The sequence below is a fragment of the Echiichthys vipera genome (genome assembly GCF_963691815.1).
Source record: "Echiichthys vipera genome assembly, chromosome: 11".
NCBI lineage: Eukaryota > Metazoa > Chordata > Actinopteri > Perciformes > Trachinidae > Echiichthys > Echiichthys vipera.
In genome coordinates this window covers 20003698-20019007 of record NC_139836.1, presented here as the reverse complement: position 1 = coordinate 20019007, position 15310 = coordinate 20003698, and the positions used below count along the sequence as shown (strand labels likewise).

At 41.6% G+C, this 15310-nt stretch overlaps 1 protein-coding gene across 2 annotated transcripts; it reads right to left on the bottom strand.

Moving 5' to 3' along the window:
• Positions 1-3408: 3408 nt before the first annotated feature.
• Positions 3409-13992, bottom strand: LOC310953356 (phosphatidylinositol 3,4,5-trisphosphate 3-phosphatase and dual-specificity protein phosphatase PTEN). 2 transcript variants are annotated; one of them, XM_083922373.1, is made up of 10 exons: positions 13187-13992; positions 9266-9350; positions 9092-9136; positions 8949-8992; positions 8506-8744; positions 8123-8264; positions 6148-6216; positions 5495-5661; positions 4601-4876; positions 3409-4466 (listed from the first exon to the last, which is right to left on the bottom strand). In XM_083922373.1, exons 1-10 carry the CDS (start codon positions 13263-13265, stop codon positions 4281-4283), a joined length of 1332 nt encoding a protein of 443 aa, XP_083778499.1. In that variant the 5' UTR covers positions 13266-13992; the 3' UTR covers positions 3409-4280. The 2 variants fall into 2 exon arrangements, with proteins under 2 accessions (XP_083778499.1, XP_083778500.1); XM_083922374.1 differs by lacking the exon at positions 6148-6216.
• Positions 13993-15310: the final 1318 nt, after the last annotated feature.

Genomic DNA, 15310 nt, shown 5'->3' with positions numbered 1-15310 from the left:
TGGGCTGTTGTAGCTATAGACATGCGTCAATAAAGATTAGTTTGACTGCTCCGAAGCAGGTAGAGGTTTGCTAATGGAGGTGGCTTGGATCTGTAACATTACCAGTGGTTCACAGTAATCATAACCTGTGACACAATGTAACATGATGCATTACTGTGCTGTAAAGATCTAACAGATGGGAAACACCAGTGTAGGCTTTTATCATCTTCTTTTTAACAAACTTCCTGTCCCTCTTGCTGGCATGTCACCATGGCACTTTTAGACACTCTTCCTGCCACTTTACACAGGTGCAGTGATAAAAAAAAGGCACTGGCCGCGGGGAAACCATTAGTTGCCCTGCTTCAACCATGCGTTAAACATTTACATTTGGTTGTAAATGTTTGTGCAAACCTGCCGAGTGCCACTGCTACTGAACACTGGGGACGAAGTGGAATATTCACAGCATGCTAAATGACAACGCTAGCAACACGGTGCTAACGTAAGCCAACACTTCACGGCTGGCATGGGACTCTCAGCCTTGTTTCACTCCATCTCGCTTATAAACGACAGATTCAAGCTACAACACATAAATCATGTGGTTACAGAACAACCACACCACACTTCGTTTTCATTTACTTTTACACACAGAACTTTTTGACATCTGTAGTGACGTTAGGCTCTGCATGTTTCTCTTGTTTGTGCAGTAGCATCTAGCCTATCTCACAGCACTGTAGAAAAGAGTGGTGAAGAGCTGAATTGAAAGATGATAGTCGATTTAACTGTTATATTTTTATCATGTATTGTCTCCGAAAATCATTGCCCATCCATAATAATTGGCTCTTGGTAACATTGTGACCACCATTGACTTACATTATTTCATTCAATCAAACAGTTATTGAAGAAGGAAAGTAAAAGGTGTAAAGTTCAAGTTTATTCAGAACACATTTTGCACCATTGGTCCTAATACTGTCCGCAAATCAGACATAACGGCATTTTAAGAAAGATAGAGCAGGGTTAAATAAAAATGAATAGTGCAACACAGCTAATATAGCCGACCCAGTTTTGACTCTCCAGCTCTCTTTCAATGGTCAACACGGCCATGACGGGCAGCTTGCGATGACGGCATTCTAATTGTGCATTATCAACGGCCAAAGTTGAATGCAACATGAAAGAAAACATGAGATTTCTTTCCTGTGAGCGAATCCACTAATTTTAACTGGGGCGGCAGAGGCTCAGTGGGGACTTGGCTAGGGAACTGGAGGGTGGCTGGTTCAAGTCCCCATATGGAGTGTGGACTGGTTGCTGGAGAGGTGCCAGTTTGCTTTCTGGGCATTGCTGAGGAGCCCTTGAGCATTGCAAACCACCAACAACTTGAGGCACCTGTCCATGGGCAGTCCATCTCTCCATTTGACGTATATGTACAGGTCCTGTTTGCATGTGTATGTAATTTTTCTAATAAGGGTGAAAAAAATGAATTTCCCCCTTTAGGGATTAATAAAGTATGGTTTCTTCTAATTGCTTCAATTCTATTTGAATTCATTCAGTTTACCACACCTCTATAGATGATGTTGAAACCATAACTTTGATGTACAAAAGTTTGGCATAGTATCTCATGACTTCAATACTGTATGTAGAATATATACATATATATATATATATATATCTATATCATGGCTAAATTTTCTATTCATGTTGGAACTGGGCTACGTGAAGAGAGAAGGGAGAAGTGGACCAACAGACTGTAAATGAAACATAAATATAACAGTTTATCTGGCTGGATGTATAATATCTCACCCGCATAATGGAGGAAAATTCATATTTAAATATACAAGAGTAAATATTCCCCCCCAAATCTCCTGTTTCTCCAATTTTGTCTCACCTCAAGAGAGGTGTTTGATGCAGAAAAATCAATAAGAGGAGCCGGTGCGTAAGACATACCAATGAAGCAGTATATTGATATAGATTAATATTTCAGATGTTGCTGTGTCTGTATATGTGATGAGGAGGGCAATCAAAAGCTAAAGATGTGGACTCTCAAGCTCTACTGAAGTCAGCCCTCTTCAGTCTCGCCTGCCCGTGGAGAGCTGAGGTATCTCTATGGTCTCTCTCAACCCAGCACAGCACATTCATTATTAATCTACCAGAGTCTCTCCCTCCTTCTCAGCTCAGCCAATTACAGTCGGGCCTCTGCGACTGTTGCCTGTCTCATTTGACACTGCACTGGTTTGCCTTTGATGTCTCTATCAACACGAAAGAGCTGAGGACCAAGTCCTAATAGAGCAGAAGGGGATTATGTGACTGCCTGCCTCTGGGGGTGGAACATTTTTTTTTTTTTTTAAATATATGTATGTTTAATTCATACTTTATTTTATTATCAGGAGACTTTGGGCCATGCTTTAGCCAGGGTCTTGCCACTCTCTGCTCTCCTATCACAGTGACATGGTTGTTAATCCTGTTACTCTTTCATTTGGGGAGTCGCACAAGCCTGCAAGCGAAGCAGGCTCCAGTCTACCCGAGGCCTTGCGCTCCTCCCTCCTGGGCTGGTAGCCTTTTCCTTCCTCTGCTCATTTCATGTGGAGAACGCCTTGATTAACCAGCAGCAACCACTCTGCATGCAACACTGGTGGTTTGGTATGAGGTCAGGCTGCTTTTGGCTCATAAATGTTGATGTTTTCATCAGAGTTCAGGTCATTTTGCTTTGAAATCAATTCAGAAAATAAAAATGTTACTTGGCAGATATATCAAAACACAGAGCACAGTGGAGTGAACTTCAGTCAAGTTTGAATGAAAGCAAACTGTTGCTGTGATAATCAACATATTTATATGCTTTACCTTACAGATAGGCTGACATTAAAGCACTGCAGATGCTCTGCTCCCTGGTTGAGTCACTTATTTGCTGGAAATGGGCTCTTCGCCCGCAGTTGAACTTTTAATAATAATCCTTCCATCACTTCCCTACCTCAGGTTCCACCCGCTATTTGCAGTGCTGACCTTTAAAGCAGGAAGTTACTGTTAACAGAGTTCGAGCAGCTGCAACGACAACCTGCTTTACAGCATTTTTCTCATCAAGCTAAGCGCACATTTTCCTCCACCGACTCGCTGCTCATGCTCGAGTTTAGGTTACGGGGTCTGACTGCGTCACTTACAATTATGACTTCAGTTGACACCAATGGCGTCAAGTTTAAAAAACGCATTGGCTTTGTTGTTTGATGACAACTGCATATTGCACAATTCATTTTCCATTCGGATGCATGATTTTCATTAACTGCGAACAGCAAAAGGGAGAATATTACATAAACCTCTGATGTAATTTTCTGAGCATGACTCAAAGCACTGGGGAACCCCACGCAGAAGACACATCTCAAAGCTGTTTTTTTTTAAGAAAAGACAACATTGCATACATTTATTAAGGATGGACGCCAATTCCAATACATGCAAATCACCATTGTCCTTTAAATGTAGTGTTGACATTATTGCAAACACTTGTCTCCCTGCTGTTTTGTGTATTATATTTTTATTATCTTAGGATAAAAAAAAACATTAACAATTACATGGGATGCCTTGTTCTGCATAATTTAACGTATACACAGTGGGAACAGGAATGGCAATGCTAGACATCATCACAGCCTCTTCATAACCCCGCCCACCCCAAACCCACTGCCCGCATGCAGTTTGCACTGCACAAAGACCAAAAGTCACGTGAGACAGCCTGCAAAGAGCACAAGAAGCATTCACAGTAAAGGAGGATAGGAAGGAGGAGAGGATGGAGGGGAGGGAGAATAAAAGATGAGAGGAGAAGAGGGGAGGAGGAGAAGAGAGGGAGTGAAACAAAGTGACTGCAGCACTGGCCTTGGTTTAGACAGGAGAAGGAGCAGCATAGTCCTAGTATATCATTTCTTCTCCCACACTTCAACTCCCGTCTCCTGATTGTGGTACTCTTTCCATTGTCTTTGACACAAAAAAAGTTTTATATATGCATGTATATATGTATATACATATACGTATGTATATAGATATATATAAACACATTTTTATAGCTACAGCACCTTTTCCCATGGGGCAACAGTGTCAATACCTCGCACATGGTACATGGCTGTGCCAAAGAAAAAAAAGAAAAATAAAAAAACAATATATTGGTCAGGATATTTATCTTTTTTTCCCTAAAATTGGCATTTGACATGATGATAATTCTATTGCCGTCTGGGGGAGGGAAGGGACAAAGGTTCTTCTTTTGAGTTTATATTCAAGTTTTCTCCTTTTTTTCTGGTGTATAATTTCTTCTTTTCCTGTTTAAAAAGAGTTCACACTTTTGTGATTTGCGTGTGCTGCTCTTCATCAAAAGGTTCATTTTCCGGATCAGAGTCAGTGGTGTCAGAGTATCGATAATGGTCTGGCTCATTGTCGCTAACGTCCGGGGTGACGGATGTCGAAGTGCTTGCCTCAGAATTCGAAGTATCCTCCACGGTTTTCGTAAAATACAACTTCACCTGAAATTGCAAATTAAGAGACGTGCAATAATCATTATACAATTATAAATAAGCATTGCTCTTAGTTAAAAAGTACAGACTTTGAGATAACGATCAAACCTTTTATCCAGCAAATATCCAAATGAAATCCTTACCTTGAAGTTTGGCGAGAAGTAGCGGTTAGCTTTGTCTTTGTTGGCCTTGTCCAAGTCGTTCTTAGTGAGCGTCAGGATGAGGTAGTCCCTGTCCCTATCCCTGTCGCTTTCCCTGCAGCTTTCCCTGCACTCAGCACTCTGCGGCATGCCCTGGCCCGGTGTCGGTACCCCCTGCTGGCTGTCTGCATTGTTCACTGCCCCATTCTCCATCTTGTCCCCGCTCTCCTCTGGTCCAGGGATGAAGAAGGTGTTCACCCAAAAGTGAAACATTTTGTCCTGGAGGGCAGAGGTGATGAGAGGAGATGTCGTGAGAAATTGGCCAAAGAGGAGAATTCAAAAGGAACTTTAAGTTACGGTTGGCGTCGTCATATATATTTTTTTAATGTCAACAATGTCTTAGCCCCATCTCTCAATACATTCAAACTTCTCTGCCCATCTGTGTCAAACCCCAATTTGTTTCACTTGAATCTTTAAAAATTGAAACAAAAATTTTAATTTTTTACAGAGCCACTGTTGTTTTTAAAACAAGTAAATGAAGCACTTGAGGAATATTTTAAACTGTGGATTAATACACATTTGTTGCATTGGAATTTTTGGCTCAAATAAACTACAGTTCCCCGTGTTGCTAATGTGTTTCAAGGTTTATGGCACAGAGGAAATAGCTATTATTGGCTTTTTCATGGGATTTGTTGACAACCAAAAAAAACAAAAAAACAGATTGCCGCCAACATTGTTTGCAACAACATTACTGTTGGCACCAAGCTAAGTGAGAAAATCAACCTAGCAGACATCATGACAATCGACCGCTGGAATAAGCTCTTAATGACTGACAGAAATTTGTTTGGCAGATTAAGCTACAATGAAAGCTCCTCACGGCACACCAACACAACTAACCTTCTTCATCATCTTATTCTGTTTATGGAAGAACTCCACTTTGATGTCTCCACAAACTGGCAGAGGCTGGGGGAATTCGAAAAACATGTGCTTGTCCTCGCGCCGCGTCTGAGCGGGGTTCGACGTGTGAATCTTAACCTTCAGCTGATACACCACAAACTGGGGATCTGCAAAAAAAAGGAGTCAACGTTGCACCGAAGGGGGGCAAGATTGTGAGATTTGTGGAGGAGGAGAGACAGAAAACACAAGAAGAGTGAGTGAGTGACAGGAGAAGCGGTATTAACCAGTGTTGTTATATGAGGTGGACAAAAAAGAAAGTGCACAGCACACATCACCTCTCCCCTCTGAATAAGTGCAAAACATATTCAAATTAAGGAGGGGACAGGGAAACACCACAAAATGTAACACCCAAAGAGACCCAGAGACATGCGACCCTATTCTGATAGACAGTCACGGTTTGGTCTTGGACCAATGCAGCTTGTTGCATATAGATGAATCTTAACCCTTCCTTCTTCCTGTGGGGTTGGGGGTGTTGGAGAGGAATTCATATACCTGTAAGCTTTCTACCTCACACTGCTAATGTCTGGTGGATCTCTGGGGCCATATAAGAGCAAATGAGTAAAATGATAACAATGGATGAAAGGCTCATTTACCCCAATGCCAATTCCCTTTCTTGAAGCCCTGAGGGGTCGGCTCGCTCCTGTTTTTAACGGTACTGTCCCCTTTAGAGAGAAAGAAGGAGATTATCACAAACAGGACCCGGCTGGCCCATCCGGGGCTTGACATCATGGCAGGCAAAAACAAAAATATTTACAGATACTTGCATCTACATCGCTTAAAACAACATACAGTAAGTAGCTTTAAATCGGAGGTGTGTATCTTAAGAACATTTAACCTGGTGTGTTGTGAGCTGCACAAAAGGGGGACCTTGAGATCGCTGACAACCACAAAACATCAGGGTTGTCTTTGGGGAATTTAACAAAATGGAAATGTTGAAATGTGTGATGTTGAGTTATTTGAAACAGAATTATCAAAGCAGCTTCTCCTCTTTTATTGGTTATCTGAAACCGGAGGATAGAAAGGGGTGGGGTGGGTGTGTGTGTGTGTGTGTGTGTGTGTGTGTGTGTGTGTGTGTGTGTGTGTGTGTGTGTGTGTGTGTGTGTGTGTGTGTGTGTGTGTGTGTGTGTGTGTGTGTGTGTGTGTGTGTGTGTGTGTGTGTGTGTGTGTATTAAGACGTCAAACTCAGAATAGGGCCTTTTTCAAGGGAGTGTTAGGAGGAAAGAGAGGAATCAGTCAGGATGTTGAGCGCAGTCAGGTGTTAATGGTGAGAAAGCCACAGAAATTAAGGAAGAAGAGAAGCTTTTTCTGACCGACAGTTACAAAAAAAAAAAAACGGTCAAATTCAGATACAAGTCAAGCACAAACATTTGTTCCCCCTAAAACTATAATTGAAAATTATTACAACTTAGAGTAAACGGCACACACACAGTACTAACATGTTGAGAAAGTGGACATGCAAAATAAAGACACATTGCAAACAGATGTCACTATACGCTTAGAAAATTTACCCATGGCCTCACAAATGTCTCTGTGAGGATGACTTACGTTGAAGTAAATCCGTACCGATGTTGATAAAGTTTAGGTTTCAGCACACTCTGATTACGGCTGCTTTGAGTGTGTGCTTCTCTACCACTGGGAAAACAAGTGCTACAGTTTGCGCACACACCATTTTACAATAAAAGTCATACCACTCAAGCTCTGAGCAAACATGCAGTGATATGTAAATACTCACGACTGAGCGACTGAAACCACCTTTAGTGACCTATAAACACTTGTATGTAAAAATTAAATCACTCGCCAAAATATTTAATTTCTTTACTGGCTTTTAAGTTACTTCCTGCTTGTGCATGAGTAAGGCACATTATTTTATCTGGCTTTTACTGTTCTGTCTGGTGTGTGCGTGCACAGTTTACTTCCCTTGTGCAGCTCGGTAAGTGATCTACCCTGTTTAAACAGTGCATATTGTAATTTCTCCGAACACTGTGCACGGAAAAGTATTGCACAGCAGAAAATGAACAAATGAAAGACCTAACTCCAATAAAGCCAATCCTCTGGAGGAAGCTATAAATAAAAAAGATGGATCAAATGGTTACCTTTGCAAGAGTTTGGAAGGTTTGGAGGGTAACCTTCGTAAAACTTAATTTTTGTTTTCATGTGATTTTCTTTAGCGGGAGAAACCAAAGAAAATAAATCATGTTATGCTAAGAACTAAGAAAATGTAAAAAATTTTGTTATGACAAACGAGGGGATCTGATTGAAAATGTGGGCAGAGAATGAGCTGGCCTTGTTGTAAGCAGCAACAAGAGGACTTGATCAATAAGAAGCTGCCCTTGTTTGTCAAAAGGGTAAAAAATACTGCAGCGAACTCAGCCACAGTTGATATACCCCGGCACAGGACGACTCAACTCTCTCTTCTCGTAGATGACCTGCTCTGTTCTACGGTGCCAAACTGCAGCGTGGGTGAGCCCTACAGTGCATAGCACATCCAAGGCTCTCGTTCTGTTTGAACAGCGGTTTGCATGCCTACGCCCTAGTTTGGAGGTAAAGTTGAACATGAGCGTGACTCACTGCAGGTGCCCCCGCTGAACATGGGGAGAGTCTCGAACACCATTTTGTGGAAGAGGAGTGCCACCGGCTTGTACTCCAGCTGGTTCTTCAGTAGGTAGCTGTAGTAATAAACATAGCGCCGTTGGCTCGGGATCGTTACTCCCTGCAACAAGAGTAAAAAATGTTTAGAGATGCTGAACATACAAATGAGGTTCTCTTTTTGCAACTAGAGCTCAAACTAAACATGACTTGACAACTATTTTGATAGGTTTGAGTCATGTTTCAAGGAAATTATCTGCAGACTAATGGATAATTAATCATCAGTCTCAACTATTTGTAACAACTGATCTGCAGTGACAAACAGGTGCTGTGTTGCAACATTTGGTCCCAGATCAATATCCCACCTTCTTGTCCCTTGTCCTGACTTCTCCGTAAAAGTCGAGCGCTTCTTGGGCCTCCAGGAATTTGCCGCGATGGAGGAGATAGGCGCAGATCATGACCCCAGTGCGGCCCTTCCCGGCCTTACAGTGGATGGCCGCCACATGATTGTCATCTTCGCTGAGCCACTGGTCCAGGTCTTCACAAAACGGCTTAATTAGCTCCAGCTGAGGAGGGTTGTGGTCTTCAAAAGGGTACTGTGCAACTGATGCGTGACGGGATGCAGGATCACGCGAAGTTGTAACCAGAGAAGAAAAAAAAAAATGTGGACACAACAGACAGGTCAGAGAAGACAAGACCGAGAGAAAGACTTGGTAGACGTTTTGTGCGTCATCAAGCTTTTAGGTCAGACTGTTTTTGTTTTGTTTAAGAGAGGGAAAGCATCTATGGAACATGTAAAGCAGCCTACCTCTGCAGTTAAATTTGGCAGCATCGTAGTGTCTTTCTGCGCAGCTTAAATGGGAAGAACAAAAACCAGTTAGAAAACACACAGAGGAAGCTATTAGGCGAACAAAGAGCAGTTCAGGTATGAACAAAATGTGGAAGACTTACAGGTTGTAGATTTTGTAATGGTTTTTATGCTTTGAATCCAAAAACCTGTTTGCAGGAGAGAAAATAATGTATTTAATATGAGATCGGCTTCCAGAGCAAAACAAATAAGACAAATCATTCCATTACAAATGCTTTCTTCATTACATTTCCCTTTTCAATGAAATCATAACTTACCGTACTACATCGTCTATATTGTTTCTGTACACGCCTTCGAGTCTCTCTGCTGGAAAGCCCATTGCAATTATGTTTGGGTAGATGTCTGTTCAGGCAAGGGGTCAAGGAAATGTACATTGTGTATGACAGAGCATATCAAGCCTTTTTATGAAAAGGCGGCACTAACGAGGCGCTCAACGTCACATCTTTAACTACAAGTAGGCCTGCCTATGCTTTCAACAGCTATGTAACAATGAAATACATGTCCTTATGGAAAACAATCTATAAGTGATTGCAATAAGAGCACAATTCCAAGAATGCAGAGACAGGGAGCAGTGTGTAAAGTTTCAGCCAACGTCAATATGAGGGTGTCATTGTAGTTATGGATAGATGGGAGCACAGAGGAGGGACGCTGAGCTGTGCGTGCGGTGACAGATGGCCTTGACAGTGAGAAGCAGGCAAACAGGACAAGAGTAACAGCACTCCTGCACGAGCCAGGCCCACATGTGGGTGCACGCGGAGAGTCTCCGCTCCCTGACCTGCATTTATTTTTAGAGCCCAAAGTTATATTGGGATGATCGCAAATGTTCGGCTTATCTCTCTTTCGAGCTCAGCTGTAACAATTTGAATATCCATGGGACCGAGTGCGCAGAGGTGGAAAAAAAAAACATTTTATCAAACGTTTGTGTTACGTCTTGCAAGTTGCACATGCAACAGAAGGTGGTTGCTGTGTTTCTGTGACGTGCAGGGACAGACAAGACAAGTGGAGAGCAACACTTAACAAACCACACATACCAGATTCCACAAGTTTCACTTCTGGTTGCACCAGCTTGCTAGTGCTACACCTGTAAAGTTGCCTTACATCATCAAACGGGGCTCAGCGGAGGATAGTGATGGAAAACGTCGTGGCCAATTATACGGTGACATACATACAATCTTAAAGGCACACATCAGTGTCATGTTGCAGAGAAAAGAATAATTGACTTGGCACGCATGTCTTCAAGGCTCGGCTGCGACGCCTACCTGTAACTGAAGTCTGCCTGTCGCCATAAGCTGTGGGATTTCACACTTTAACCACTGACTAAAGGGCAACCTTTACTTACACTTCCTGTGCCACGGTGTCAAAAATAGAAGAGCGGAATATTTCTAATTGCATGTGTCTGTTTCATTTTTTGAGCAGGCCTTATTTCTGTTTTTTGAGTCAAATCACGTTTTAAGTGGTCATAAAAATTTGACACACACATCTGACAACTCTGGCTTAGCTTAGTGTGCAGACATACAAGTACCTCCACATGCAAAAAGACACGCACACATGCACGCATAAATTCTGGAATCCCGAACAAGAAGACATATCGAAAGATGAACGCAGTTTAAAAGATTTTAACTTAAAAAAAAAGATATTCAATAAACCTCCGTAACAGGAGTTCAATCATTGCATTCAAGTGCCTCAATGTAGTTTTAAGCAGCTGAGGTATACGCAAAGCAGGCCTGAATGCATGAATTCAACAAGCTCAATAGCAAATCTATGGTATTATTTGCATACTGCCAAGCTACTTCCCTGTAGCTCATGACAGAGAAGCCTATCTGTACATACTGTGCCATAATCCCGTCCATTAATTCCTCAAAGACCTAATAGGAGCCAAATACTGCTTTTCTATGCCATTTCATTGGCTACACTAACCCTTGGACCTACTGGCAAAATGATCCCAGTCAGTCTATTCTAAGTGTTTTTAAAAAGCTCCAGAGCTCCCAGGAGAGCCTCAGCCCAGGGCATGGGGGGCTTGGTCTCTGCAGCTGGAAGGAAACGTACATACGGGACCCCCGACGGAAGCTCCAAGTAGGAGGGAAAAAAAGAAAGAAAATCTGCCGTTTCAGGCACGCCTTTTCTTTAAAGCCAGCCCTGCCTCAGCTCTATGCATACGCCAAATCCACAACTGAGAGCAAGGGGGGAAAAGGGAGAGTGGGAACCAGCGAGTGCTGAGTGAGGAGGGGGTGGGGAGGACAGGAAAGGAGGAGAGCAGAGGAAAGGGGGCAAGCAGAGGGAGGGAGAATTAGAGTGGGAGTAGTAAAGAAAAAGAGCAAAGGAGAGGTGGTGGGTTGAGAGGGTAAGAGAGGGTGAGAGCACTCAGACAGCAATGCTGATACAAGATCACTGGCAACTCTATTTTAAGGGCAATTCCCAGAACTGTGATACTGCATTACATAACTGCAGCGAGCCCATATTGTTTTTAGACACTATGCCAAAACTGATAAAAGGGATGGTTAGAAAGGGCCCACATCTGAACAAGAGGAGACTTCACGCCGAAGGAAGAAAGATGCGACTTTTGAGTGGCGTGCCCCCTCCACACATGCACAAAGCTCTAGAAGCACAAGTCATGCCACAAGCCTTACCACATTAGAAAACCAGGTGAGACACATCTGATCAAATATTGTGATGCACACATTTCAGTATCTGCAGTCACACACATCCCAGCTGACACATCTGTTCATTATGTTATCTGAATGGCAGTTTAGAGTCAAGGCAACTATCACTTGGCTTCCCACTGCCATTCTTCTACTAAAGAAAATGAGCTATTCGGCAAAGTATCCAAGTTAATCCAACAACACTGATGTTAACAGCAGCAAATTATGTCTAAAAATTCCACGGCCTGTTTAAATCGCATGCTGTATTTTAAATCACATGCTGTATAGATCCAGATAGATCTGCAACTTAGATAAAAATATAGATAAATCTGCCATACTTGTGATTAGTTGATTAACCATTTGATGTATATAAATATATAAATGTCCATCATAGTTTCCCAGATGCCAAGTCCACACAGGTCTTCAAATGTCTTATTTTGTCTGACCAACAGTCCAAATCACAAAGATATTCAATTTAGTATTGTATAAGAAATAAAGCGAAAACATTTTCACATTTGAGACGCCGCAAACAGTCTTTTTTTTGCATTAAAGAACAACTAACAATTAATTATCAAAATTGACTCATCAAAATCAAAATTGTTATTTACTGTGAAAACAGAAATACCAAAAACTCAGGACTCAAAGGGTGGTTTGAAATTCTGATACAAAGCCAAGTGTGCATCCAACTATAACCATGGTGACACTCTCAGTACTGTCACACATAACATTTTGCATTTACGTTGTCGATGGTCTACCACATCAGTTTCTGATCTAGTTTAACACCAGCCCAAAACCCTAAAAATACCAACTTTAGTAGCAGTGATTGTGCACTAGGGAACCAGGTCAACTATTATCAGTGGTAATGGATGAGAAATGAGTCCCGTACGGAGGCCGCAAACAGACATTCTTAAATGATTTACCTCCATAAAAAGAGAAAGGGAAAATGTTAATTAGATTTCCAATGATTTTTTTTTTTTTAAATCCATCAATGAATACTCACCTAATAGATGACACAGGTGAGGTGAAGCAAAGTGAGGGTGGGCTTGGTCTTTTCAGCTATTTGCATTATAAACCAAAAACCTACCATTGTAATGAAGTCCCATATCTAGATGTGTGCAAACATTTACTAGAAAGACGTGCTGAGATAAATACTAGACACAATCAAGCTGCCTTCAAACACTAACTGATAAAAAAAAAATGACTTAATGCCACTAACAATTTCACAACCTCAAGCAAGGAAATGCTGGTTAAATGACCCGGCCTTGTTACAACCACACTAATGTTCAGTTGAACATTGGGGGGGTTTTCCACCTATAATATGACTTTGACATGTATGCGTGCTGGTTTGACAGATCCACCATCTTTCAAACATGCTGGGTGACAGCAAAAAGCCAGCTCTAGCTAAGTAGCAGGGAAGCTAACTACCTCACTGACATTACCGCTTCCAGCTCTCCTACTCCAATGCTAGACTATTACACACATTACTAAGTGACTGTTCCGGGTGCTGTGATAAATGAGGAACACGGGGGAAAAGGATACACGTTAAGTCCAGGTCGAAGCCATCCTCTTGATATCTCCTTTTGTTCCGGCTGACCATTTCTTTTATAATCGCAGCCATTGTAGCAGGTGACAGGAGTCTCTATGGGGGTAAAATGGTGAAAACAGTCTTTTCTAATGTTGCTGTCTGGTCGTGTATGTCGCAGTCAGTGGGTTTGCTCTTGTGGATTTTTTTTTAATTTTTTGTTGCAGGTCCCTCGTAGAGACGTAGCTAGCCAGCAGAGCTAGCAGGTAGGATTAGAAAAGGCTTCCTCTGGATCATAAAGACGGGCCTTGCTCTGCTGCTTCTCCGCGCAGGCCCCGACTTTCCAAAAAAAAAAATCCTGCGATTCGTCTTTGCAAAAACACACCCGAATACAACACATGCAGTTGTCCTTTAACGATGCCAAGACACGGTCCAACGCCGGTGGCTCAATCGCAGCCGCCCCGCGATTGACAGCGAGAGGATTTAGAGAACTCACCGGTTCCCAGAAAAAAAAAAAACCCGTATCCAGTCACTCAGACTGAGCTTAGCTCGCTAGCTAACGAGCTAAGCTAGAGCAGGTAGCTTAGCAACAATAGCTACCTCCTTTCTCGATCCAAAAAGCCTCCTAACGAGTCAACATTGTCATCGACTGATTGCCAAGAACACATGTGAAAAAGAAAAGTGACAGGCTCCACCTTGAATGTATAATAGACTATACAAAAAGATCAGAAATGTGCACGGATTGGTTTGACAGTTCCGTCCCGGGGAATCATCTTCTTTTCTCGGCTCCTCTCGCTCCAGCTGAACTCTTCAGGCTCCCATCATGGCCTCCACCGAAGGAAAAAAAGAAGGTAGAGCAGGCTGGGATTTTTAGAACAAATATCCCTCCGCCGTCACTGTATAGTTCCACGGTTTGATTTAAAGCAGGCGAATGCCGTTTAAACTCATATTGTTTCAACAATTAACATTAGATGCCGCTGAACAAAAACTTACAGGTGTTATTGTTTTAACCCTTGAAAAAAGAGCATTAATCGGAGTTATTTCGTGCTTCTGACGGAAGGATAAACTGAGTCCGCATGCGACGCGCCCTTCTGTCAAAGTGATCACGTGTGGCTGTAATTAGGGAAGTTTCCAACATAATGTCACTTTTCGCGGTTTAAACTGTCATTTATCACTTATTTAAACTAGCTTTTGTCTTATGTTTGTCATTTTGGTGTTTTTAAAGTCTTTTAAATTGTATTTCTAGTGTTATTTTTGCTTGCTCATTGTACTGTTTGGGTCTTATTTGAGCAATTGCATCATGTGAAGCACTTTGTGACTTTGTAAAAGGTGCTATATCATATAAACTTATTATTAAATGTGTTAAATTAAATATATATCATTGTAACCTATCAGTCCATATGAACTTTACAATGGGAAATGAGTACACTTTGCGGTACCTTCATTGTCTTGTTTCATACAGTGACCTGACCTCAAATCAATCCTAAATAATAGAAACGTTAATCGCATGGGCTATTTATAGACTGTAATGTTATCATTTGTCGTGTGGTGAAACAAAATAGGCTACATTATGCATGAAACAACACATCCATGGAATACATTTGTATTTAAAGATTTCCATTATTATCAATAATAATAATAATTGAATGTTTGATTAATACTACAAACACTCAAAGAAGTAATCATAAATGTTGGATGCATCCTAAATATTCATCCGAAGTAAGTCTTGGATTATATCTGAAACGATTAGTCAAACAATAGTCAAATATTCAATAAATGAATCCACAGAAAATTTAATTGCGAGCATTTTGATGATCCATTGATCAATTATTGTTTTAGTGCCTATAGTTCACTGGTTTCATTTGTTGGTTTTCTTACTCCTCCATGATAGTGAATCCAATATGTTTGGTTTGGGACTGTTGTGAAGACATCACATTGGCCTCTGGGAAATAGTGATGTGAATTTTTCCTTATTTTCTGGCCCCTTATAGACAAAGTCAATAATTTGAAAACTAATTGGCAGATTATCAATACCCCCAAAAACCCAAGCAATTCTTAGTTGCAGATCAAATTAATTTCCACGGCACCAGCAATAGTCACTGCATGTGACCAACGGCTCTGGTGGGTCATTATGGGTAAAGC

Bases quoted from the DNA above. Each gene is read 5' to 3' on its own strand.
- LOC310953356 (XM_083922373.1), bottom strand. From the start codon at position 13,265: ATGGCTGCGATTATAAAAGAAATGGTCAGCCGGAACAAAAGGAGATAT. The intron at 9,351-13,186 runs GTATCCTTTTCC...TTGCCTGAACAG, and splicing joins CTTCGACCTGGACTTAACGT to ACATCTACCCAAACATAATT. The intron at 8,745-8,948 runs GTAGGCTGCTTT...GTCACGCATCAG, and splicing joins TGCCAAATTTAACTGCAGAG to TTGCACAGTACCCTTTTGAA.